This window comes from Alosa sapidissima, chromosome 4 (genome assembly GCF_018492685.1).
Source record: "Alosa sapidissima isolate fAloSap1 chromosome 4, fAloSap1.pri, whole genome shotgun sequence".
In the NCBI taxonomy this organism is placed as follows: Eukaryota; Metazoa; Chordata; class Actinopteri; order Clupeiformes; family Clupeidae; genus Alosa; species Alosa sapidissima.
The window spans coordinates 24,936,231-24,962,990 of NC_055960.1; the positions used below are offsets into that span (position 1 = coordinate 24,936,231).

A 26,760-nucleotide genomic window follows, 5' to 3' on the forward strand; every position below is an offset into this window, starting at 1 on the left:
TTTGAGGCACGCTTTTTCCCATGATCCTTTTCTTCCAGCTGCAGGGGCCTAACTTACCCACAATGCCTGAGGACTTGAGCAGCAAGTGGATGGAGTAGGAGGAGAGGCCTGCCACTGCCGTTAGCAGGAACCTACAGAGAGAGAAAACAACAACAACAACAGCCATGATCAGCCATGAATCTCACATGGCCCCACATGCTCCTATTGAATTAAGCTGCTGCAGGATAATCAATGACAATGACATCCCACAATCACCCTCTTGATCTGTTATTGATGCTAACTGATTCCATTCTAAGCATGCATCTCTAAAAGGCATATGTAATCTCAGTTCCAAATATGGTATTGGTATTTAAAGTTGAGGCCTACTGTATAATACACTGTGATTGACAAATAATGAATATCGACATATTATGGAGGTGACAGTGTTATATTTAAATGTGCTAACACATTGTTATTGCTGCATGCACAACATGAGTTAGTAGTCAAACTTCAGTCATAATTCTGTTTTAATATAGAAGCTAACTATTGTGCAAAAAAGTCATCTGTGAACTTATACTTAGATATTATAATGGGAAGTACCTCTTAACAGCTGAAATGACACATTACTGGATAGTGTTTCTTTTTCTTTCTGTACTTATTACAGCTGGAGACACAAACTTGATAGAAGAAGTGTGCAGCTGCAGAAAATTAATACCAAAACGCTATCTCCCTCTCTCTCTCTCTCTCTCTGTTATCCTGTCTTTCCTATGAGGTCACATACATGCACCCCAGTGTGAGCTACTTCACCTCCAGTGGGCTCATGCTGGCTTCTGAGAAAAGAGGGAAAAAAGAAGACATCTTGACATTAACACAAGAGCTTTTTAATTGTTTTAATTTGTGGCCTCGTCTTTAGCGCGGAAGAGGGGAGGAGAGGCCAGTGCCTTAACAAAGAGGAAAACTACTGGCGAGCGATCGTGAGAGGAAGCCGCAGATATCCCCAAAAATACAACCTCTGCCTCCAGCTGCCAACATCTGGACAAACACACTAATCTGGTCTCCTACAAGGAAATTCGATCTTAACCCCCCCCCCCCCCCCCCCACACACACACACACACACACACCACCACCACCACCACTCACACACACACACACACATTCACACACACACACACACCACCACCACTCACACACACACACACACACACACACACACACACACACACACACACACACATTCACACACACCACCACTCTCACACACACACACACACACACACACACACACACACACACACACACACACACAGAGAGTGGGAAAAAGGGAGCTGTATTTATTTCATTTATTTTCCTCCAACTCTGTCTCTCATTTATCTTGGCAACAAACGCGCTGGGACAGTTTCCATGGTCAAACACGACTTTCACCTCGGTTTCAACTGTTGCTCCGTCTCCCACTTTTCCTATCTTTTTTTTGACAGTAATGCCCAGTTTGGGCCTGGCTAAGTCAGCTGACGCTATGTGGAGGGGGGGCGGAATATAGGACAGGTCGTCTGATTCATGTGGGCGCAGACTGGTGCGCCCTGCCGCGACCCGGTGAGTCTAAACGCCCCGGCCCGCTCTTGGCATCCGGAGCCAGGAGGAGCTCCGCACAATCACCCCCACAAATATCACGGCCACAAAAGAGCACCGCCGACGTCTGGAGAGTGTAGATGTGACCTCAATTCCCCCCCCCCCCCCACTGACACCCTTCTTCTATCCTTCCTCTGCTCTTCGAGAGAGAGAGAGAGAGAGAGAGAGAAAGCGAGAGAGAGAGAGAGAAAGAGAGAAAGCGAGAGAGAGCGGGCAAAACAGAGACAGACAGAGGGCACACTGGTAGCAGACTGATGCCCCGTTAACGTCATGCACTCTTTTCTCTCTGACGTCTCCAGTCAGGCTCTCATGGCAGGGTGTCCTGACTTCACCCCGCCCTGGCCTTGACACCGTGGCGCGGGACACAACCACTCATCTTGTCTCCACTCCCTGTCCCTACCGTCAGAGTGGAAAGGGAATAACAAGATGGAGGTCTTAGCAACGGTAGTCCCATGGAATCAACTAAGATTCCATCACTCTCACAAGATTTTAAGACCACATACAGTATCAACCCCATTGCTCACCTTAATCTAACATCATCTCCTCCTCGTCATCATTACACTGTGTCATACAGACATCCTCTTCCTTTGAGAGACAGACATCTGATTATGATACCTTGATCTTTGTGTATCTATCTTGTGTATCTATCTTTGCCCAAACTAATAACCGCCAACAATCTCTAAATGTTACAATATAATGCTACAATATAAGGCTACAGTAACTTTATACATTTACTCACTCATTCATTCAAGCCAAAGATTTTAGTGTTAAATGTTTTAGTGTTAAATGGCTGCTAAATAATCCCGATCACCTCCTCTCTCCCTCTTACATCACTCTGTCGGAACGAACTGCTGACACATAGCTACATCACGCCTACATTTGCTATACCTCCAAAAAATCCCCCGAGGCTTCATTAGGCCCAAGTGAGGGGCGTTTGCCACTATGGACAACCAGTCGGCTTTGTTGCCTTTCAGCCTTTCAGCCCTCGAGGCCAGAGAGAGAAAAGCTTAGCCTGGATATCATGGCTTTCTGGCGCATGGGCTGTGTCACAAGGCGCTCAGAGTAGGCGCTTAGAAGAAAAAGGAAGAACAAAGAGAGAGAGAAAGAAAGAAGTGGAAGAAATGTAAGATTCTTTTCTGGTCTGGGGTGTGCTTGTTTTCTCTATTTTTGTTTCATTCATTCTTGTCAGTGCTGTGTGTGGAGGCGGGGTGAGCTTGCTGCTATGTAGGGCCTCTGTCCCCTCTGGGTGATGGTGGCTAGGGCTCAGGCAGACAGGGCAACATCAAAACATCTGTATCTATCCTACTTAGCATATAATTTACCTATTTCATTTGCTAATGTAGTGATGTCCCATTTCACACTCTGCACAGTCAAATCATTATACTTACTCATATGCAGTAAAGTTATAACCTTACATTATATTTACATTATATTAACTTTCAAAAACCTGTAAGGTGACGTTCTCAATCAGCTGTATCAACCGTAACACAATGCTAGTCTTTACCTCACACCAACCTAGGCCACGTGGACTTCACTGTCAGAAAGGGGTCAGCAGATAAACACAATGAATCTGTGGGCATGAAACTGATACAAAGGCCGTCACTGGCGAGTGAATATCTTACTGATGCCATGCTAACTCCACGCTGTACTGTACCACAGACCTACATATATGGAAGGCCCTGTTTTGTGGTGGGAGGAAATGAGCGTGTGGCTCAGGCTGTGTGGCTGGGTTGCACTGTCAGATGTGGGAGGAAAGCCACGGAGTTCATCTCAGTCTCTGGACAGAGGGAGAAGTCACTGCTTTGGGTACAACGGGTTCAACCGTCACAGACATCTTTGGAAGTCCAGTCACACTAAACGGCTCAAAACTTTTTTTTTTTCCACTTTGAAAATCCTCATGGGGTTTCTTCAGATTAAAAGCTTACATTTTGTATGTAGCGAGTGAATGTTATTTGTGATCGTATTTTTACATTTTCAAAGACATTCTTAAGACATAGTGCGTAGAATGGCAGATTAAAAACCATTAGCCCTATTTTCCTGCAAATTGGCAGAAACAATTCTGCTTGTCACTTACAGTGAACAAATGACCAGGAGTCCTGGAGCAACTCTGCCTGCCTGAACACAACCCTGGCATGAGCATAACAATCCCAAACCCTACCATCCTTCTCACACCTCTTGTGTAATAGTCATGAAGGTCATTTTGTAAACAAATCCCTCGGCTAATCTAACATTTCTAATAACAGCAGCATTACCATGGCTTACACCGCACAAAACAATGTCACAGAGCCACATTACTCAGGGCCGGGTCACCTCGTTACCTTTATACCAATACGGTCGCTCTTTTTTTTTATAGAGGCAGTAGTTGACGGCCTTGAAAAATAAGCAAGAGTATAGAGCAGGGGTGGCCAAACTTTTTGGCTCAAGGGCCACATAGGGTTTTGAAAATTGGCCGGCGGGCCGCAGTTTGCCCACGCCTGGTATAGAGTGATGTGATGTATTATACACAAGACCATTTTAATTTTTTTTAAGTAGGCCTGTGTGCTTTGGTGGTATGAGAAACATGAGCATAGGAAACCCAGCTGCTTGGAACAGACACAGAATGCAAAGGGAGTAAAAGGTGGTTCTCCTCACCTTGTCATATGTTACATGAATGAAATGGAGGTAAATGATATGTTGTGGCTAAGTGTCCACTGTCCAGCACTCTAATGGAAATGTATTTTATGAAAGTGGACATCACACCCTATATCTGGCCATACAACATGCACTCAAAATAGTCCTCTGAATAGATGGTCTCTAAAGGCCATTATAGCTTTCAGCAAAAATGTTCATCCAGCCCCAGGATTTTGCCATCAGGCAACACTTCAAATGTATTAAAGTGTCATACCTCATACAATGTCAAATACTTCTGGCAGCTCACAGTCAGTTGTTTAAAGACATATAGAGCAAAAGCCCTCAAATTCCATTTATACCACCCTATTCCCAGGCATACTGCAGCCTATGTTTGATTAATATGCTTTCTCGGAATCCAGGCTCCCACAACGGCAGGGTTCACATCACAGCGGTAAAACAAGCTGTGAGCCTACGCAGACACAACCTTTGGTTCCCAGATATTCAGACTTTCCCACCGCCTCTCTTCCAGCATGTTCCATGTTTGCCTCCGCTATGATCGCCTTCGACCCTGCTGTGAAAGAGGGCGAACGCGACAGTCTGCCACCTAATAATGAACTTTATCACAGCTCCGTGGCAACTCTAAATCCAAAGCTTATTTCTTATGTAACTTCCTCGCTGGGCTGAACCACCAAACTACAAAATAATTGCATCGTCTTGCTGCTGTGACTACAGATGATGTTGAGACATAATTGTGCACAACACACACAACAACAAACCCCTGTGTGTAAACTCATCCATGCATGATCTTCCATTATACATACCCAGCCTAACACTAAGTAAAGAGTGGCTAACTCACACACATCCATCATAGTAATAGAACCACTACAGCACCAAAGTCATTGTATTACCATATTAATGAGACACCTTGACTAACATTAAGGTCTCCTTAAGCTTTGCATCTCTTGAGGGCTACAGACTGATTAGTTCTCATCTACGACTGAAGCACACTAGGGAGAGCGTGCAACCTCATCAGTAGGCTACTTGCTCTGACACCATGATGCTCAACAATGACTCATTTTTATTTATGTGTCATAAATGAACATCTTGTTTGCTTAATTAAGGGAAGAACATAAGAACATGCAGGGGGCTTATTCCTCTCGGTTGCTTAAAACGAATTACCGGTAAATGAAAAAATATATTATTTCTGTTGCATTCAAGGAGTGAGTGCTGTGGGGAATTTACTCATGAGGAATATGTTTCTGCTTGAAGACAACTTAGGCGTGAGTGAATTAAACAAGCCCTGATGTTAAATTAGGATGCATGATGATGTCTCTTATTGTCGTTAGAGATTATGTTCCAAACCTATTAGTCTACAATCTTATTAATTCTCATCATCAATATCAAAACAAGTGTCTGTAAAATATGCTTGCATTGTGACTCACAAAAACAAGACGATGCCAGTGTTGGCCATGGCGTATGCCAATCCCAGAATTCCACTGCCCATAATGGCATTTCCCAGGTTGAACACGGACATTCCAAAGGAGGTCTTCCCCTCGAACTGAGGAAAAGAAAAATTATTTACATTTTAGAGACAGATTCACAACAGAGAATGTGAGTGATAAGCAGGGATAAAAAGAAACGCCTAGCGGGAATAGCCTCATATACAACATTTCTATTATTGCTGTGTACTTACATCTGTGAAGCGTGGAGTTTTTTTGTCATCCACAGGAGACAAAAACTCATGGCTTTCTGCCAGATTTGCCTCAGTATCCTCAGTTCTGTTGGTGCTAGGGAGACAACAGAGAGACAGAACAACAGTCATGACAAAGCACAGTGCAAGGTGGAACGATTTAAGGAACAAAGCACACAGACTCCCTGAATGGCCCTCTTGACTTAAATTGTGAACTTCTGTCTACATGAAAATGAGTCAGTCATTATAGGCCAAGCTCGTTGTCATTTCAACAAAAATGTTTACGACTATGAAAGTTTTTCTAAGTATTACTTACGTGTCATTCTGAGTGCTATTAGGTGCATTTTCCCTACAAGGCAATCCGAATCCAGAGAGCACACAAAGAGTAATGAGGAATATTGAGTCATAATAGGGAAGGAATGAGTAGGGCAATTTTTGACACATTTAAGATGGGATGCAAATTATGGCATAGACCTTAATTATAAAAAAAAGTATACTGAGCAGTGTCACTCACTTAGTACTCTCTGTACAATTGGGGACAGCGTCCCTTTAAATTCATCCAGCAGAAAGTGATGCATTAGGGGCAAGAGATTATATCAACACAGAGAAGACGAGGGAACATAAACATGTGTTATAATCAGAATATTCGGTGGTGCACAACTGACAGATGTTTGGGGATGTATTGGCGATGCCATGGGAATTGTTAAAGGCTACTATAACATAAGGAAAGATGGAGAACACAGAGACACTCACACACCAATATGGAGATATATAGACAAAAACACATTTTAATACTTTTATTTATATCATGTTGGAATACACAGCAAGGATTACAGGACCAGGCATGGATGGACGTGTGTTACATCTTTGTACAGACACACATACACACAAATGCACATTGCAAATCAATGCTGGAACATGCGTCACCTAAAAACAGACCCTGACTTACGTTGTGCTTTCTGTGCTATTGGGAACGGTTTCCCTGCAAGACGAGCAGAGAATATCCCAGATCCAGTATCCAGTGAGTGCATAAGGAGGAAGGCAATACAAACACATCCTCAGTAACTACATTGGAAAGAACATAATAATGCCACTGTCTATATATGGTATTTGTCTAATAACAGCAGCATGTGGATTTTTTGATACTTTTTGATGGGTTCTAGTGAGGTCTGTTTTTTCTTCTTCTGGTATTCCTAGGATATCAGTAGCAGTTCATATTTCCTGAGTCTCCCCTTCACCAACATGACTTACGTGGCAGTTTGTGCAGCACTAGGTGCAGTTTCCCTGCAAGTCGATGCAGAGAGAGGATCCAGCATCCAGTGGGAGCACGAGAGATAAGAACACAATAGAAACCATTCCTTAGAGACTACAGGGGTGAGACAAGGACATTTCTCACCTCATTTAGGGACCTTGTGTGAGAACAAAAGTTGCTGACATTGAGGAATGGACTATTCACTATATATGACAATGGATAACAAAAGGTAGCAGAACTGGACAAAGCTACGCACACAATAGAGCTGATGTGATACACTTTCATGGCCACAGGCTTGCATGTAATATACTGACATATGCATTGTCTGTTTAAACATATCGGAGTCATTTACCTGTGATGAAACACTGCCTTAACTATTAGAGCAACTTACGTTGAGTTTTGGGTACAGCTGGATACAGTTTCTCTGGAAAGCGATACAGAGAGAGAGCCCAGCAGTCCAACGAGAGCAAAAGAAATAAAATATAAAACAGAAGCCAGGCCTTAGCACAGTGAAGCAAAAAAGTCTGTTGACGACTACGTCCCACTTTAGAGGACAAGCAAATGTAGTTCACAGATTTCTGGGTACCAATCATTCACATGCAGTTGGAAAGGTCGGGGCAGGGTGAGGGCAACATTTGGACAGAGGACATAACCAGGGCAGTTACCATGGCACAGAGTGTGCATAACACTCACTGGAACACAAGCGCATGCATGCACGCCCACTCACACTTACAAACACACAAGCATCTCTCTCTCTCTCTCCCTCTCTCTCTCTCTCTCTCTCTCTAGCTCTCTCTCTCTCTCCTTGTGATATATACACACATACATCCATTCACACCAAGTCAGATACACATACAGTTATATGCTCAGGTTTGTGTCGCATTATCAACAAGGTGCATAGCGTGTGCTCTGCCACATAACTAGTGATTGCGTGTATCCCACTAGCAGTGACATTCGCAGCATGGGCATCATATCAGAAGTTCACCTTATGAAGATGGCATGACTGTAAGATCTTACGCTAGCTGAAAGACAGCATAAACAAATGCTTACTTGAATTAACGCTGGACAGCCCATCTAAGAAAACATCTTACATCTTATTTTTTCCTCTTATTTTATGTGTGTGTGTCTCCAATTGCATTGTGTCCTTATAAGTCATCATCATGTTTCAGGTCCTCAGATTGGTACCGTATATAAATGTGTGCACTCACTGTGCGGAGTTGTCGACTGGTGATTTGGCAGAAGAGGTCGTCCCCTCCGCTGTCTCATGTCCCTTGCCATTGGGAATGGTGTTCATCTCGGATGGAGCAGCTTCCATGGTTGCAGACGGACTCGCCCAATGATCCCTCTCTGAGTGTGTGAAGTCCTGGTGACTGGCCTCCTCTCTCCTCTAAGGTGTCTGAAAACACACACACACACACACACACACACACACACACACACACACACACACAAACACATACACAAATCCATTACTCCATCATATGCGCATGTGAGAGAGGCAAGGCTGTGTGTGTTTCTATCTGTATGTTTCCGTGTGGCCAGTCCTGTAAATTTGCATTGGTGAGCAAAAGAGCATTATCTGTTTTCAAGTGTGTTCATTGGAGACAACAACCATATGTGCACCTATGTTCCTGCACAAATATATCAAGACAACATCTTGGGTATGCAAACGTGTATGTACTGTACATGTTTTCTCAAACTGACATGGCTTTGCATTTTTGGTTTCCACGTGTTCACATGCATGCCTTCTTGTGTCTAGTTACTGTTGCCAAAAATAGCCACCACACGTCTCATGGCAATCTGCGCATTGCACTTTAAGTCAGATTTTTCCACCATCCTTTCCAACACCACAGGGGATCCCAGTAGAGCACCTAGCTACTTCCTCTTTAACATGTGAAGACGGGAGAGTCAAGACAGTGAGGTAACAGGCTTGGACAGATGGGTGAGGACTGAGGAGCCTTGCTGACAGCCTCTGGGAATCATGTCTCTATCTCGCAAGCACGCTGTGAGTGTGTGTGAGTGTGTGTGTGTGTGGGGGGGGGTGATAGATGAAGGCAAGGCTGCCTACAGTCACACACAGACACACCAGCCACCGTACAGCATCAGGGGGAGGAGGAGGACGGCGCCGCCATTAAAGGCAGGAGTCAGAACTCTTAATCACAGAACAAGAGAGGGCTTTTCATGCACCCCTGTCCCCCTCTGTCCCCTTTAAAACCTGTTATTGAGACATCAGTTCACCCACACATCCGAATGACACGTATTTATCTGCTGCTTCCTCTCCCAGTGGGGGCGAGTGTGTGTGTGTGTGTGTGTGTGTGTGAAAGAGAGATAGATAGATAGAGATTGAGAGAGAGAAATAACGTGTCGTGTGTATGTTTGTGTGTGTGTGTGTGTGAGAGAGAGAGAAAAAGAGAGAGAGAGAAAGTGAGTGTGTTTGTGTGTGTGTGTGTGTGTATGCATGCATGTGCTTGTGTGTGTTTGTGTATACGTCTGTTTGCATATGTGTGTGTGTGTGTGTGTGTGTGTATTCATGATGACACATGAGGGTAGGGGTGCCTTTTGTGGGGGCCTCTTGGGCCCCTCGGTGGCAGGCTCCCTGTAGTTTCCCTTCACAGATGACTGAGGGGTTTTAAGCTGAGGCTCTGAAAGGCCCTGCTGCCATATACGTTTCCAGGTTTCCGTCTGACAGGGGGTCCCCCCCATCGCCCTGCACGGTCCTCCACTCTGAAAAGAGCCCCAGCGCAAATTTCTCATCAACTATTCAGACTAAACAGGGAAAGTGAGAGAGAGAGAGAGAGAGAGAGGCAGAGAGAGAGAGAGAGAGAGAGAGAAGGAAGAGAGGGGGGCTTCATCTACACAACACACCAACGAAGCCCCATTCAGCAAGATGAAAGCATGCTGCAGAACCAGCTATGACCAGCCTAGAACCAGTTCTGCCTCCCTTTGTTGCCTGCGTTTTTTCCCCTTCGAGTTCCTTTTCCACTTTCCTTTTCTTCAATTAGGAGAGGCTTAGCATAACTCCCGTAACCTCCTCACAAACACTCCAGACCTCGAGCTTTTTGGCCCAAATCGCACACCGTCCTTCCTCTAAAACGCCTCCCTTCCTCCTCCTCTTCCACAACTACACACATTTAACACACATTTCTTTTTGCTACAAATACCATAAACCACATTCATTAAAGAGCGTAGCAAGAGTGAATGAACAAGTAAATTAATTTAGAGTAAGCTGCGCAGCGGCCCAGCCCCTCTGGCTTTGACTGGGCAGCCTCACACCAACGTTTCCTCCGGCCCACGATGCCGTGCCTCAGTGTCCAGGGCCAGGGCTCTCGGCTGGGGCTGGCGAAAGCCGGGCAACGTGGCCGGGCAGCAAAACATGGCACACAATGCCACATGTTGTGCAGTTTCCTGGGAACGGGCTGCTGGAACAGTGGCGCTATTGTGCCAGGGCATCATTATACGGCCAGGGTCCCCCCTTTGGCTGTTGCTTGCTGGGACACTCGAGGGCCTGAAAAGGTAATTCATTGCCCCCCCCCCCCCCCCCCATCTTTTTCGGGGGAAAAATGCTAACCTTAAATCTGGCGACTGTCAGAACGGAGCCCACTAATCATACACACACACACACACACACACACAGTTTAAGTATGGGCACCCAGGCCACTAGAGGCAATGTGGAGCTTTGGAGGAATGATGGTGTGTGTGTGTGTGTTTGGAGAGACGGTCTGAGCATGTGTGTGCATGTGTGTGTGTGTGTGTGTATGGACTGTCCTCTGGGTCAACTCATGTGAGTGATTTGAGGGTGGGCGAGCACACCAGGACATTAGAGCAGAGCGGAGGAATGTGATTGGCTGGCTGGGCTCCAGGAGAATCCCTTGGCACGGCTCCTTCCGATCAGAGCACTTGGCATGTCTGATTGGTGTGTAATCACGGCACACATAACAATTGTGTTAACCGCCCAGAGAATGTGACATGCCTCACCCCCGTTTGGGTGTGAAAACACAAGTGGGATTTTGTGCTATATTTTACATGCATGCCTGAAGGACATCTAAATGAAGGCATCTGTTGTCTAATTCAACTGTAAGAATCTGATTGTGTGAAGTGCTGTGAAACTAACAGAGGAACACAATATCTCATGTTCATAATTTCAGATAACACAGGGTCAGTTGAGATTTTAATCATCAGATACGATTCAAACATTAATCTGTTACAACTGCGAGAGGCTATTTCAGTGCCTTTGCATGCACATTTCTTGGGTTAGCCGAGACATTTTCTTGGGTTTGCAGAGTTCAAAGGGTTTCATTAAAGATCCCGTAATTTGGGCTCCTTCTAAATGGCTATTTATAGCGAGCCATTTCTTTTCACTGGCATTGCACACCACACAGCTATACACATGGAGAGAGAGGGAGAGGAGGGGGAAGGAGGGGGAAAGAGAGCAAAAGAGAGGAAGACATGAAAGAGAACTGCGTACGTGTGACAGAGAGAGAGACATAGAAGAAGATACATTAAGATAGATCGGTGTGTGTGTGTGTGTGTGTGTGTGTGTGTGTGTGTGTGTGTGTGTGTGTGTGTGTGTTTGTGTGTGTGTGTGAGAGAGAGAGGGAGAGAGAGAGAGAGAGAGAGAGAGAGAGAGAGAGAGAAAGAGGGAGAATGAGAGCAAGGACAAGCAAGTGAGAAAGACGAGTGAGAGAGATTCTTTAGTCCCCCATGTAAGCTGGAGCACCTTGAAGAGCTGCTGTTGTGGTGGGGCTTTGGGGACTTGTCTTTATCGGAACAGAAGGGTGGGCCCCATGGGCATGAGATTAGGGCGCTGTGCAAGGGGCCCTAGACACGCTTATGCAACAGGGAAATGTCACATTGGCAGTGTGTGTCTGTGTGTGTGTGTGTGTGTGTGTGTGTGTGTGTGTGTGTGTGTGTGTGTGTGTGTGTGTGCGTGCGTGTGTGTGTGTGTGTGCGGGCATAAATCAATGATCATCCACAGCTGTCACAACTGTCTGCTTGCTGTGTCCTCAGAGCGGTCACACTCACAGATTCGATGTGGAGTCAAAAGGAGTCAAAAAACAGAACTGAAGGATAGAATTCAAAAGAGGAGAGAAAGAGAGGGATAGTGAGAAAGAGAGAGAGAGAGAGATAGATTAAGATAAAGAGAACAAGTGATGTAGACCCTGGTGAGATGGTTGCAATGCTGACACGTGTTTTTTTCCTGTCCTGTCCTGTGTCCCTGACGTCAGCAGTGCGAATGTTTGCACGTCATCGAGAGCGAGGACGAGGTGCATACCAAACAAGCTGCTGCTTTACCACCGGAGCCCAAACGTCCTCACGCCCCCCCCCCCCCCCACCACCACCACCACCACCACCGCCCCCCGGCGCACCGACAGGTCCCTCTCGCGCAATTCCCACAGACTGCCAACTCTCTGAGCCTGCCTCTGTCTCACTCCCTCTGATATAAAGACAAACAGAGAGACAGGCAGAGAGAGAGAAAGAGAGAGAGAGAGAAAAGAAAGAGAGGAACTTCTGCTGTCGCCAATACTGCAGCTGTCGCTGAAATAATCACTTTCTAATACACTCTGCTCTCTTGTTTCTAACACGTACTCACACAAATAAAGATACACAAATCTACCCACACATCACAATCCCATATCTATACATACATGCTTACATTTACACCAGAGACACACAATGCACCCACAAAGCCTCTCTCTCTCTCTCTCTCTCTAACACGCACAGATACACACACACACACACACACACACACACACACACACACACACACACACACACACACACACAGGGTTGGGTCAGATTACTTTGAAATGTAATCCATTACTAACTACAAATTACATGGCAATTTTTGTAATCAGTAACGTAATCAGTTGGATTACCAAAAATATGTAACGTAATCTGATTACTTTAGGATTACTTTTAGAATTACTTCAATAAATATGTCCCTTAAGTAAAAGACACCACTACTGAATTGATGAAAGAATTCTCATTCTATTTTTCTCTTTATTATTTTATTGCATCTAAGAAATCTCTTTGCTCTGAGTAAAGCATTCCTGTGTGAATGAACTGATCTTTTCCTCCAAAAGTATTACCATTTCCTTTGAGGTCACCTGGTCCCATTGTCTGAAAAAAACACCCAAAACTAATACATTTCTATAGCTATTCTCCACTTTGGGGGTGGTGTTTTGGTGGTTGAAATTTTCACCCCATCCAAAAATTGATCACTTAGTCATCATGGATGTGATCATGGATCACTATTCTCCAAACATGAATTTAACAATGAATTTAGCTTTCGCTGGATTTGTTTTGACCCAGGGACATGGCCTGAGATCGGAATAAAAAAGGAAGCATTAACCCAAATGACACCATGTCCATTTCAATTGTGGGGGTGAGAAAATTATTCCTTTGGGATGTTTTTCAACCAGGGGACCTGGTGACTTTCTCAAAGTAAACGGGTAACACTAAAACAAGAGGCTACATTGAGATTAGGAGGAAAAGATCAGGCAGTGTGCCGAGAGACCTGCCCCAATAGTAAATAACTTAGTAAGTATAGATACTCTTTTGATCCCGTGAGGGAAATTTGGTCTCCCAATCTGTGAATTAGTGAAGCACACAGAGCACACAGTGAACACACAGTGAGAAGAAGCACACAGTGAGGTGAAGCCCACACCAACCCAGAGCAGTGAGCTGTCTGCTACAGCGGTGCTCGGGGATCAGTGAGGGGTTAGGTGCCTTACTCAAGGGCACTTTCAGCCGTGGATGTGGGCATGGGAGAGCAGTGCTCAACCACTTCCCCCGCCCACATTTTTTCTACTGCTCGGGATCAAACCGGCAAGCTTGTCAAATTAAAAGATAGCTAGGCTATCATAAAAAAGTTGCATTGTTTGCATGATAAAATGTAATCAGGTAATCCCCAACAATGTAACTGTAATCTGATTACACATTTTTTTTATTGTAATCTGGGCTGATTATAGTTACTTGATTTTTGTAATCTGATTACGTAATCCAGATTACATGTAATCAGTTACTACCCAACCCTGCACACACACACACACACACACACACACACACACACACACACACACACACACACACACACACACACACACACACACACAACATACACACACTCTCAGAAGTTTGCAGCTTTAAGCTTCACTAATTCACCACGGTTATATCCGGGACCCTTGATCAGAAGGGCAATCTGGACTATCATTAACTGATGAGGGATTGGCTTTCAAGTGAGGAAACACACACACACACACACACACACACACACACACACACACACACACACACACACACACACATTCACAGTGGCATCTCATCAGTATGACCCCAAAACTATTAACACTTTTAGTTCCTGCATAATGGTCTTTCCCACATTTTAAAGGGGATTTTTTTTATTCCTAGTGTTAAATGTAGTTAAGTCCAACTAAGGGCAAAAGTAAAAATGAACATTTGTCCTGTATTGAGTTAGAACACTAAAACCAGCAAGGGCAAAACAGCTATACAATGAAATCATATGGGCCAAGTAAGGGAAAATATATTGTCAGCCCATTACCATTGACAGCGGTCATTATCATTTTGCAATACATGAAAATATCTGACCTCCGAATGTTGGGTAGGCCCGCCCGTTCATATTAATTGTTGAATTCTGAAGAGCTGTATAATAACAAAGTAAATCACACCCACATCACCACTAATTATACTTAAAATGGCCACATGGAGAAGATCCCTACCCTACCTAAGTCTATTCATGTCTGTATGTGTAAAGACACTTTTATAAGTGTGTGTGTGTGTGTGTGTGTGGTCTATGTGGAATATGCTCTATATAAATAAATGTGCCTTACCTTACCCATAGTATAAGTATAAGTATAAGTATATACTCTTTTGTTCCCGTGAGGGAAATTTGGTCTCTGCTTTTATCCCAATCCGTGAATTAGTGAAACACACACAGCACACAGTGTACACACAGTGAGGTGAAGCACACACTAATCCCAGCGCAGTGAGCTGCCTGCATCAACAGTGGCGCTCAGGGAGCAGTGAGGGGTTAGGTGCCTTGCTCAAGGGCACTTCAGCCGTGCCTACTGGTCAGGGTTCGAACCGGCAACCCTCCGGTTACAGGTCCGAAGTGCTAACCAGTAGGCCACGGCTGCCCCCAAAATCAGCGGAGAGCACGAACGCAGTCCCCCACTACCAGAAATGGTGCAGTCAAGATTCCCACATTTGAGGAATTGATCCAATACAACCTTCTTGATCATTGTATCACCCCTGCCAGGTAAGTAGCTTCTTGATCATTGTATCACCCCTGCCAGGTAAGTAGCTGCCAACTCTCATGCATTGACCATGAGATTCATTCACTTGATTGGCTCCACGCACTCTCACACCAATCGAATGTGTGAGAGTGGCAGCTATGCCTAACCTTACCTTTCAGTCAGTGTCTTACTTATATCAAAGTCTCTACACACAGTGACTACACACACACCTACAATACATCTGACAGTCAAGATCATATTCTATGTCAACACACTGCCTAAACCAGTGTTTTTCAACCACTGTGCCGGGTGCACACTAGTGTGCCGTGAGAGATCATCAGGTGTGCCGCAGAAAATTACCCAAATGTCACTCACTGGTCCAGAAAAGCAACTGTTGCATCAAAGAATTTATAACCACATGCTCTCATTGATTATATGATTGCACTATTTGTGGTATGCAGGCATTGTACAACGGGGGCCCCATATCCAGTATTCACAGAATCATCACATATCCAGTTCATAACAACAATTAAATTAGATATAGTCACCTACAAATGAAACAGAGGGCGCTTGTTTTATTGAGCAGGTCTTGCATAGAAGTCATAATAAGGCCATATCTGTGTATTATTTGAAATTTTAGGCTATGGTATGTTTATTTTTTCTTCACACAGGATGTTAGTGTGCCGTGGGACATTTTAAGTGTCAAAAGTGTGCCGTGGCACAAAAAAAGTTGAAAAACACTGGTCTAAACTATGGTCTGCTGGGCTGATAACTGAGCATGGTGTTGAGCAGTCTGTTTTTTAATGATTTATGGGAGCTCACCCAGTCTCCCGACATCACAACCTCAAGTCAAGGTTTTGTTTTCAGTCAGGATGTTTATACAGCTCTAGTGATGCAAGAAAACCATGTCATGGTCAGTATCAACATCTACCACCATCCATAAATGACCCCTCTACGGGAGTGATCAATATTATGGTAAAAACAGGCGTGGGAGAGGAAATGACACCCCTCTGTGACTAATCAAAAGGATTGTTAACACGCACAGACAGTGACAACTCTAATCCTGCCACTATGGTCAGTTTCCCAACAGTTTCTATATCTACTATCAATGAAATCTGTTACATAAAAGACTACCACCACAACCACCACCACCAACCCCCACCACCACTACTACCAATACTAATACTACTACTACCACTACCACCAATCAACTATTACTATTACTACTACTACTACTACCACTACTACTACTACTGCTACTACAACTACAACTACTACTACTACTACTACTACTACTACTACTACTACAACTACTACTACTATTAATCTCGCTCTGTCTGGTAATATTTGTTATTACAGTGAGTAAATCTGCACGCTTTTCACGGTCATTTCACCAGCATTAGTGGATTAAAGGTGCACTCCTGTCAAAATGAAGCTTTTGATCTTCTTAACCTCATGCAAAGCTTTCATTTGATGCTAGACACTGGTTGCTCTCATTACAACCCATTTTGAGCCAATATGGACAATTTAGCAGTATCTCTGTTTTAAATTCACATTTATAAATGTTTTTTATTCAAATTACTATGCAATTCTAGAATGTTACATCAATCTAGCTTGAAGTAAAATAATTTGTTTCCATCTAAAGCACATATCCTGACTGAAAATATGAATGTAAACGTGGCAGAACTGCGTTTAGCTATTCCAGAGGCTGCATATACCAGGAACTCCGAGGTTCTGCAAATAGAGCCTCATCGACATAGCCCACCCCATCTCTCTCAGTATCTTTTTTCTTTCCCTCCCTGTCTCTGAGTACCATGTGTCCTAAATGGAAACATTTTGATTGATGAAGCTGTTTTCTCATGTTCAGCGCATACACAACTGCCATGACATATACATGCAGATCCACAGCAACATATTCCTTCGTACAGATACAGTACAGTCAGTTCACCCACACCAATGACATTGATTCAACATTGAGCTCCTTATGGCACCAATGGTGCTTGAGGCTCTACTTGGCATTGAAATAAAAAAAATAAGGTCATCAACGGCTCCACCCACAGCCTTGGAATTATGAGTACTATACCTATTACACAGGTCACCTTGGGGAAATTGGTGCGTTGCCTGGAAAACTGTCAAATAACATGGTCATATTTTCAATGCTGAGAGGGGGTTCTAGATTTTATTGTAAAACTGAGAGAAATAAGTCTTCTTTTCCTCTTCATATGTATGTGTGTGTGTGTGTGTGTGTGTGTGTGTGTGTGTGTGTGTGTGTGTGTGTGTGTGTGTGTGTAAACAAAGTGATTAACTGTACTCATCCTAAACATGGTGTGTGACTAGATTATCCTGTCAGTCGAGACCGGAGGCCGCCAATTAAGTGTGCTCTGTCAGCAGAGAGGATGAACATTAGATGTGCTGAGATTCACATGTGTTTTTTTTTTCAGCACCTCTTTTAGTGGGAGGTACTATTTAAAATGACATCACCCCACAACACACCCCACAGTCAGGAGTTCAGTTCAGTTCAGTTCAATTCAATTCCGTTTTCTCCATTTTAATATTTTTTTCCTGCAAAGAGGTCTTCATTTGTCACAGGCACCTGATATTCTCTTGGATGGCTTGCCATCGCTACCTTTTAATACCTCCATACTCCATAACCTCTTTCTCAGAACCCTCTCTCTGTTTATTTCTCTTTCTCTCTCTCTCTCTCTCTCTCTCTCTCTCTGAATCATTTCCTTTCCCTCTCTCCCTCTCGCTCCCTTTCTCTGAATCCCTCTATTTTCATCTTGTTTCCTCTCTTCCTCCTCTCTGGATCGCAGAGAGGATTTGATCACCACAGCTGTTGAATTATTAGCTGACTATGTGAATAACAGATTAATTCTCTCTCTCTCTCTCTCTCTCTCTGTCAAAACACATGCCACACAGAGATTTGCAACACCGCAAAGTCACACTGAGATTCTCATCTCTGAATCAGACTGACACCACTGCTGAAGTCTGACTCAGAAATGCTCTCCATCTCTGGTGTCAGCGTGAGTACGACTCTCACAAACTCCTAATCTGTTTCTGTGAGTCAGAGATGAGATGCTCCTTATCCCTCCCTGTGTGTATTTGTGCCAGACACACCAATCATCTTCTCTGGAAATTTTCACTCAGCTACGTTCCTTAAGACAGACCGGCAGACATGGAAATGAACAACTTCATCTCCTTGACAAATAGATTCAATAAACATATTTGAATTTAACCATATTTGAAATGTTAGAAAAAAATACCAATAAATTGAAGTGCATTGTGAGAAATCCTATAACTGCCTGAAATAAAGAACAGGCAACAGACATACAACTCAATATATTATACTGACAACAGATAAAGAAAAAACAGCCTCAAAATGAAAATCTATCCGGCAGCTCAGATGTGCTGTTGCATTATGGGAAAATGCATAAAATTGTATGTATGCGGCCGCTCTCCCCAGTGATGGCCTTGAGCTTCCAGGTGAGACTAACGCTGAAGATGTGTAAACATGTATATTTCTTTCCTGCTGACAGAGGCCAACACTTCCCTGCAGCTACTCTCCACACTGTACGCTCACCTGACAGAGAGGCACGTTTCCTCAAGGACAGACAGGAGGGCGCTGGGTTAGGAAACAGTGTGGCATGCAAGGGCATCTTTAAAGAGACTCACATTATCCCCTTGTGTTGTCATTGTCACTGCATTGGTAAAGTGTACAAAACTCCAACACACACACAAACACATACACAACACACACACACACACACACGCACACGCACACGCACACGCACACACACACACACACACCTGCCTGTCAATTTACCTGAAATGGCAGAATACACACAAACCCAAAACACACTCAGTTATACACACACTTGCACACAGACACACAGACACCCCCCCCCCCACACACACACACCTGCCTATCATTGCAACCCCACAGAACCCCACAAACCACAAACATACTCAGTTATGACCATACAAACACACAGGCACACACATACACACACACACACACACACACACACACCCCTGCCGGTGGCTGGCACTGCTGTTTGGTCTGGTTGGTGGGCTGGCACGTATGTCATATGCGCATCCGGGGCGCATCGGTGGAGCGGCGTCAGAGCACGTGAGCAGGCGCTGCTGCTTGGTGGGTCCCGAGGCGGAGCGTGACTCACGCAGGAGGAGCGAGCTATTTTTAGCGCCAATTCTGCTCCTCCACCCACCCCACCACAGTGGGTGCCATTCTCATTCAGCACAGGTACAGTAGCAAGGTGAACTGACCTACCTCATCAGAGAGAGAAAGAGAGTGATAGAGAGAGAAAGAGAGAGAGAAAGACAGAGCACAGCAAGGATGCACAGGTGCCCTTCTGTAAACAACCAAAGCTGCACAATTAAAATTGATTTTGAGTTAAAGGTTGTATCAGCGATTTCATTCCCAAAAAAGGCCCAAACATAAATAACACATTCATCTAATCTTTCCTAACAATCCGCTAGTTGTCTGCCCCATAAGCAGGCTGTAGGCAGCCTAGGCTCCGAGATCTGTACACAAAAAACAATTGCTACCAACAAGGGTTGGCAACCCACTGAAAGGCAAAATAAAGTGTTTCAACCAATAACTGACGAGATGCGTGCTTAGGAGAGTTTTAATTGCATGAAAGAGGGAGAGGGAGGGAGTAGCGAGCTAGCTCTCTGTTTTGTTTGAACATCAACATAAGTGACGTATCCCCGCCATCGCTGATACAACCTTTAACACCATTGATTTTTTTTGTTGATTTGGATTGATTGCACAAGTAGAGCAAAGGTTGAAGAGTATGAAGAGTATCCTGCATTATTAACAAGCAAAGACCTATGCATGCACACATGTAAGAAGATTAGTAAAAAGAGGCATATTATCTTAGTTTCACAATGGAAAAAAGAAGGGAAAATGCCACCTTGAAGAGGGAAGCAAATTTATTCAAAGTAGAAAAACTTCCTCATAAAGAAATGGGTAAGACAAATTCAATTAGAATATGTGATTATGTGAGTTGTATTAATAGGTACATTAAAGTATTCCAACAGCAGAGAAGATTAAATTGACCTGTGTCACTCTTTTAATCATATGTTCTCCCCAGCATCTGTCATTAGCCAGACCAATGCCAGCCATGGTCTCATAGGAAACACTACAAAGGAAAGGAAAGGAAAGTGATGATAGTAAAATGGAGATTGAAAGTATAGTAGAGTCGTGATAGTGACTAGTATGCAAATGGGAAGTATAGTAGAGTCGTGATAGTGACTAGTATGCAAATGGGAAGTATAGTAGAGTCGTGATAGTGACTAGTATGCAAATGGGAAGTATAGTAGAGTCGTGATAGTGACTAGTATGCAAATGGGAAGTATATTAGAGTCGTGATAGTGACTAGTATTCAGATGAGAAGTATATTAGAGTTGTGATAGTGACTAGTATTCAGATGGGAAGTATATTAGAGTTGTGATAGTGACTAGTATTCAGATGGGAAGTATGTTAGAGTTGTGATAGTGACTAGTATGCAGATGGGAAGTATATTAGAGTTGTGATAGTGACTAGTATGCAGATGGGAAGTATATTAGAGTTGTGATTGTGACTAGTATTCAGATGGGAAGTATATTAGTTGTGATAGTGACTAGTATTCAGATGGGAAGTATATTAGAGTTGTGATAGTGACTAGTATTCAGATGGGAAGTATATTAGAGTTGTGATTGTGACTAGTATTCAGATGGGAAGTATATTAGAGTTGTGATTGTGACTAGTATTCAGATGGGAAGTATATTAGAGTTGTGATTGTGACTAGTATTCAGGGGGAACGGAGCTGCACCTAAGCAGAGCCAGAGTCATGACCAAGTCAGAGGCAGTCGGAATCTCTGTCAGTTAAAACAAACACTAACTCCGTGCACACACACAGTCGGCCAATACACCAGAGGATAAACATCCACCCGAGTACACAGAGTACACACACACACACACGCACAGACAGACACACGTGGAGGATTAAATACAAAGGCACAGATTGACATTAGGGATGTGGGATATTGTAGTATAAGAAATCTGTTAGCTCCACACACACACACACACACACACACACACACATACACACACACACACACACACACACACACACAAACACACACACACGGAGAGCGAGAAGGGAGATTGAGAGAGAGTGAGAAATACAGAACTACAGAAACATGGGAAGAAATGGAAAAAGAGTGAGAGACTGATGCCGGGGCAAGCTGTCACTCTAATCCCAGCACAGAATGGTTGTGGCTGGAGGCTTGGACATGATGAAGAAGAGGAGGAAGAGGTTATTGGAGCCGTTGGAGCTTAGCGCACAGATTGATGCGCTGGTCCCTGGGCTACTGTTGCTTGCCGAGCTGCTGAGGCCTCTGGGAATGACTAGTGTAAGATTGTTACGATTCCACTAATTAAACCTCATCTCAATCTTTCTTTGTTCTGTGATGTTTGGCCGCGTCAGCCAGAAAAGAGGAAAAAGAGATGAGAACAGTTTGCAGTGAGGCGAATAGCAGAGGTTGCGGGACGAGAGGGAGCGGTTCTCTGAATTTTTCACTCTCGACTAAACTACTCGATTTAGAATAAAAGGAACTCAAAGCAGCTTGTGAGTAAATATTTCTGTTTCCATGCACAGCCACACTGACTCATGCGTCTACCTACCAGTCCAGCCTTCAGCAAACATCTTGCCTTCCAAGTACATTTTTTACTGTCATTCTTAAAAATAGAAGGAAAAAAACATTTCGCTAGCGGGCAGCATTTTACTGTCCATCTGTGCGCCTTCATCATCCATCATTTCTCTGAGGTTTTCTCGCAGTGAGAGGCCCACTCTGGGCTGAGGGTGTCCGGCATAAAGGGCAACATTGATCCAACGATGTGTCGTGGACGGGAGGGAATATGGAGAAAAGGAAGCCTCCACGTGTTGGCATGTCAGCTGTAACAATGGATACAGAGGGAGCTGTCTAATAGGATCTACAGCAACACCACCACCACCTCCACCTCCCCCCATCCAGCTACATCACCCAGCCCCCACTTTAAAGCCACCCAGTCCCAGCTCCGCGCGAGGCTCATCATGTGCCTCCGGAACAAAGGGGTTTCCTCTCCTAACTCCCCTTTTCCCATATCTCCCTCTCTCTTTCTTTCCCTCTCTTTCCCTCTCTCTCTCTCTCTCTCTCTCTCCAGTACATAGGGGGAGATTGGTTTGTTCGAGGGGTTGAGAGGGTTGGCTGTGGGGTGGGTGGGGGGGTCAAGCATCACAAGGTCAACACTTGGTGTTCCAGCTGGCATGAGCCGTGCCGATCGGACACCTCGCCGGTCCTGCCTCGCTCCTATCCTCACCACCACGCACTCACACCACGCCACTCCACAGAGTTCGGCACTGCGGTGGGAGATGGCCGGGTCAGATATCAAAGTCACAGGACTAGACAGATAATGCGCTCTTTCATGCCCCAGAGAGAAGGGAGTGAACTGCTGCATGGGTATCTAAACTCACATTGCGCTACCCATATCACTATAAATCTGACACTGTTGCTCTAAGAGAGTTAAGCAGGAACCCAAAATACACAGAAAAAATTTCCGCTAGTGTCACACATTTCAGACAGATGTAGTAATATCTTCCTAGTGCTGGTGCCACTTAATCCTTAAAGGAGTACCGTCACACCGGTGTGACGGGAATGTTGGGAAATTAACGTTCTGAACGTTCAACATAGAATTTTAGAACCTTCAATTGTTGCGGAACTTGTTCAAATTGTTCGAATGTTCAAAAACCTACACCTTTAAAGTGAAAGTAGGCAGAAGGATGATGCCATTCCTAAAGTGCCCTTCATGGATTCCTCCCATTCCTTTACAAACTTCCATCACATCCCTGCTGTTTCAACATCTGGGGTCGGAGCAGATTCACATGCTTTTGCGATTCTTTCATGGTCTTATATATTTTGGAATATTTTATCAGCTTTTTTTTTGGTTGTCATTCAGCTGCAAGTCCCAGACAGAGGCTGAGATCTGGGGCTGATCTGGTCTTGATCTGGGCCACATCCAGATTCAAAGTTCATTCCACACAGAACAGTCACTATTGGCCCACTTCCAGAGCATCCTCCTGACTTAAGGCCGTGCTGATTAGTGGTAAACGTAGCAGTCGTGACTTCACGCAATCCCGTGTATGTAAGTCAAGGAGCGGATGACTTTACTTGTGACAGACACATGAGTGCTGTTCAACAATGCTTTGGCCTCATTTCTCCAAACCAGATTTAGCAACGCGCATCCAGAACAGAAAGCCAAGCTAGTAACTGAGCTGTTACACAGCTATTATCAATAAGGTTCACATGGTTGAAGACCTCCATCTCTACAGCATGCCTCCTATAACCATTGCCAATTCAAGGCATGCCAAAAGAGCTAAAAATACCCCATCTCTCTCTCTCTCTTTTTCTCTTTCTCTCTGTCTCTCTCTTTCCCCTTTCATCTCAGAGGAGAGTGATGATCCGGCAGCCTTGAGCAAGTCTGGCAAACCTATGCTGTATTCTTTTTTAAAACAAAAATCTGAGGTGGGAAGCAATTCTGCAAGTGAATGGCAGACACTCTCCATTTGTTAGGACTGTGGGATTTAGAAGCCTGTCAGAGCGAGAATAGCCATAAATCACTTCCCACTTGTCTCTGGCACTGGACTGCACTGACCGCCCTGCCTGACCCCACGCGTAATTGTAAAATACTGTGCTTCCTCATTAGTATGGAGACTGGCACGTTCCTTGAGACACTCATCTCCACAGAACGAAGCTTGGCTTTGAAGAATGTGGGCTGGGCTGGAATGCGCTCATTCTTACTTTTCTTGCAGATTCTGTAAGACTATAGTGGCTTGCATGGGGAATTCTTTGTTTTGTTTGTTTGTTTGTCAAAAAATGTCACCCTCAGCTGGGATCTAACCTACAGTTTGAACTGAGGGGGACGTGGGAGCTTGCTGTCTTCATTCTTAGTGACTGCAAGTCTGAGTATACTGAGCATTATGGTTAAGTCATGAGTTCCTGGTTTTTTTCCCCTTTTTTATTATTTCATGGGCTTTGAAGCCTTTAATGGGCAGTAAAAGCAGTGTAATTGTGAGCAACTGCAGATACTTCAGCATGCTAACTCTTAGCTTGTTGTGGCCTTGAGAAAATAATGTCTTCTCACAACTATTTCCCTTTGAACTTACCACGTAAACATGCACTTTGATGTGATCATTCCTGGATTGTCCATTATCCTTTAAGTACTTTTATATTACAATGAACGCAATGGCTTAATATAACCTTGGGTGTCTGCTCCGCAAATATTATATTAAAGGGTGTAGCACCACGTCTAATAAAAAAATTTCACAACTAACAAACTTTCATTACTTCAGAAGAACAAAGTCTAGCATCCCCACAGCCCACCAGACAATAGCTTTCATCTCCTTGTCCACCTGGCTCTCTTGGGGGCAGTAACTACTTCAGAAAACAAAGAACAAAAAAAAAAACGTCCAAGTGTGTCTCTGTCTAGCTGGCTTGCCTCGTCAGATATGAAACTGGCACAAAAAGCCCCCCTCCCCATGTTTACCTTTCATTCCTTGAGAGGTAAGACAATACCTACAGACAGAACAAGGATCTAATATGGCTAACTCTCTTTGATCCAATAGAGCCTGAACAGATTGAATTCTTCTTTCCTCTCAGCGACGCATTCAACTATAAAAATCTATGGGACTGGCGAGAGGGGGGGCCTAATATTGGATTCCTTGAGAACATTATGAGCAGCATCCATCCTAAGAGGTCTCAGGCATTAATATTAATAATAAAAAAAAATAAAAAAAGGAGAAATAAAACTCTCCCTGTTATGGCTAATTTTCCTCTCAGCCTCCCGTTGTCTTATGTCTTTCCCTCCTCTGTGTTTATGTGTATCTGTTCAGAAAGCCGCCTTTTATCCAAAGCAGCTTTCACTGAAGGTAATGTACACATATTATGAGTATATGGGCTTCCTGGGAACAAGCGCCATGGCCTTGGTGTGGCACAATGCTCTTTGAGCTATGAGAACACACTGAGTGCTCTCAATAAATGGAATACTTACTCTGGGAGATCCTTTATAAAGCTGTGTGGTATTTTTTTTTTTTACATGAAACTGGTATTCATCTTGCAAAAGAATCCAAGCAATACATAGAGAACAGAAATATTATATTATATTATATTATATTATATTATATTATATTTATATTATATTATATTATATTATATGTTATATTATATTATATTATATTATATTATATTATATTATATTATATTATATTATATTATATTATTACATTACATTACATTATATTATATTATATATCCCTTCCTGAAGAGATTTGCACAGGATTTTTTTTATCAAATCCTATATATAGAAACCTCGGTTGAGGTAAGCCTGATGCATAAAATAAACTAAGCCTTCAATGGATGAACTGACACAGAAATATATCAAGTTTCAAGTTTCAAGTTTTGTCTGTCTAGTGGAATTTATTTACTTTTTTTCTAAGTACCCTCTTTTTCAGTCAGACTGGCAGGAAAAGAGGCCACTAGGCTGATGCAGGTGGCTGAGAGATTCATGCTGGCGTTCAAAACAAGACTTTCTGGCAGTTGGAATGAATTAATGTAATGTAGAAGTACCTATGATGAAATCTTCTGCCAAATATTATAAGGAAATTGACACTCCAACCTGGGACACTGTATTCTACACACTGATCAGTTTATGTCATCAATCCACACACTTAAACCCTAGAACCCTCTCTGGTAAAACTAGGTCAAAGGCAGTCTTCTGCTCTCTCGCTCTCTCTCTCTCTCTCTCTCTGTCAGTGTGTGTGTGTATGTGTGTGTGTGTGTGTGTGTGTGTGTGTGTGTGTGTGTGTGTGTGTGTGTGTGTGCGTGTGCACGTGTGCACGTGTGCGTGTGTATGTGCGTGCGTGTGCGTGTGTGTTACCTTAAGGAATAAAATGACACTCACAGACACTCTTAAGTTCCCCAGAGGTAAGTAGAAAGACAAGTACCGACTGTTTAACACTTGCACACTCTCACAAAGTAACACACACACACACACACACACACACACACACACACACACACACACACACACACACATGAGCGAGAGAGAGACATCAAGTTGAAACACCTTGGATATCAAACCAGCAAACACATCTTCACACCAACATAGAATTTAAGGTCTTAAAGATATAAAGCAATTAGGAATTAACACCCCATGCACAGGTGTAGCCTATTTAACCGGACCATATCATAATGTCCCTCACGAGGCTGGAACGCAGGTGTTCTTGGAAACGCGCAAGATATTCTTCCAG

The 26,760-nt window shown here is 43.8% G+C and overlaps 1 protein-coding gene and 1 non-coding gene across 6 annotated transcripts in view; both read right to left on the reverse strand.

Annotated features, from left to right (window-relative positions):
- Nucleotides 1–26,760, reverse strand: part of LOC121706557 (sodium-coupled neutral amino acid transporter 3-like) — a 48,623-nt gene that overhangs the window by 20,541 nt on the left and 1,322 nt on the right. The window contains exons 2-10 of one of the 5 annotated variants that reach the window (XM_042088377.1): nucleotides 8,366–8,553; nucleotides 7,549–7,581; nucleotides 7,157–7,189; nucleotides 6,855–6,887; nucleotides 6,420–6,452; nucleotides 6,222–6,254; nucleotides 5,909–6,002; nucleotides 5,658–5,773; nucleotides 58–131 (exon numbers count right to left, since the gene is read on the reverse strand). In XM_042088377.1, coding sequence (XP_041944311.1) covers nucleotides 58–131; nucleotides 5,658–5,773; nucleotides 5,909–6,002; nucleotides 6,222–6,254; nucleotides 6,420–6,452; nucleotides 6,855–6,887; nucleotides 7,157–7,189; nucleotides 7,549–7,581; nucleotides 8,366–8,472 — 556 coding nt within the window. In that variant the 5' untranslated portion in view covers nucleotides 8,473–8,553. The remainder of the gene's footprint in view (nucleotides 1–57; nucleotides 132–5,657; nucleotides 5,774–5,908; nucleotides 6,003–6,221; nucleotides 6,255–6,419; nucleotides 6,453–6,854; nucleotides 6,888–7,156; nucleotides 7,190–7,548; nucleotides 7,582–8,365; nucleotides 8,554–26,760) is intronic. The other 4 variants (XM_042088378.1, XM_042088379.1, XM_042088380.1 and 1 more) reach the window with 4 other exon arrangements.
- LOC121708112 lies at nucleotides 15,323–15,480 on the reverse strand. The gene has a single exon (XR_006031590.1). It is a non-coding gene; the product is annotated as a U1 spliceosomal RNA (small nuclear RNA).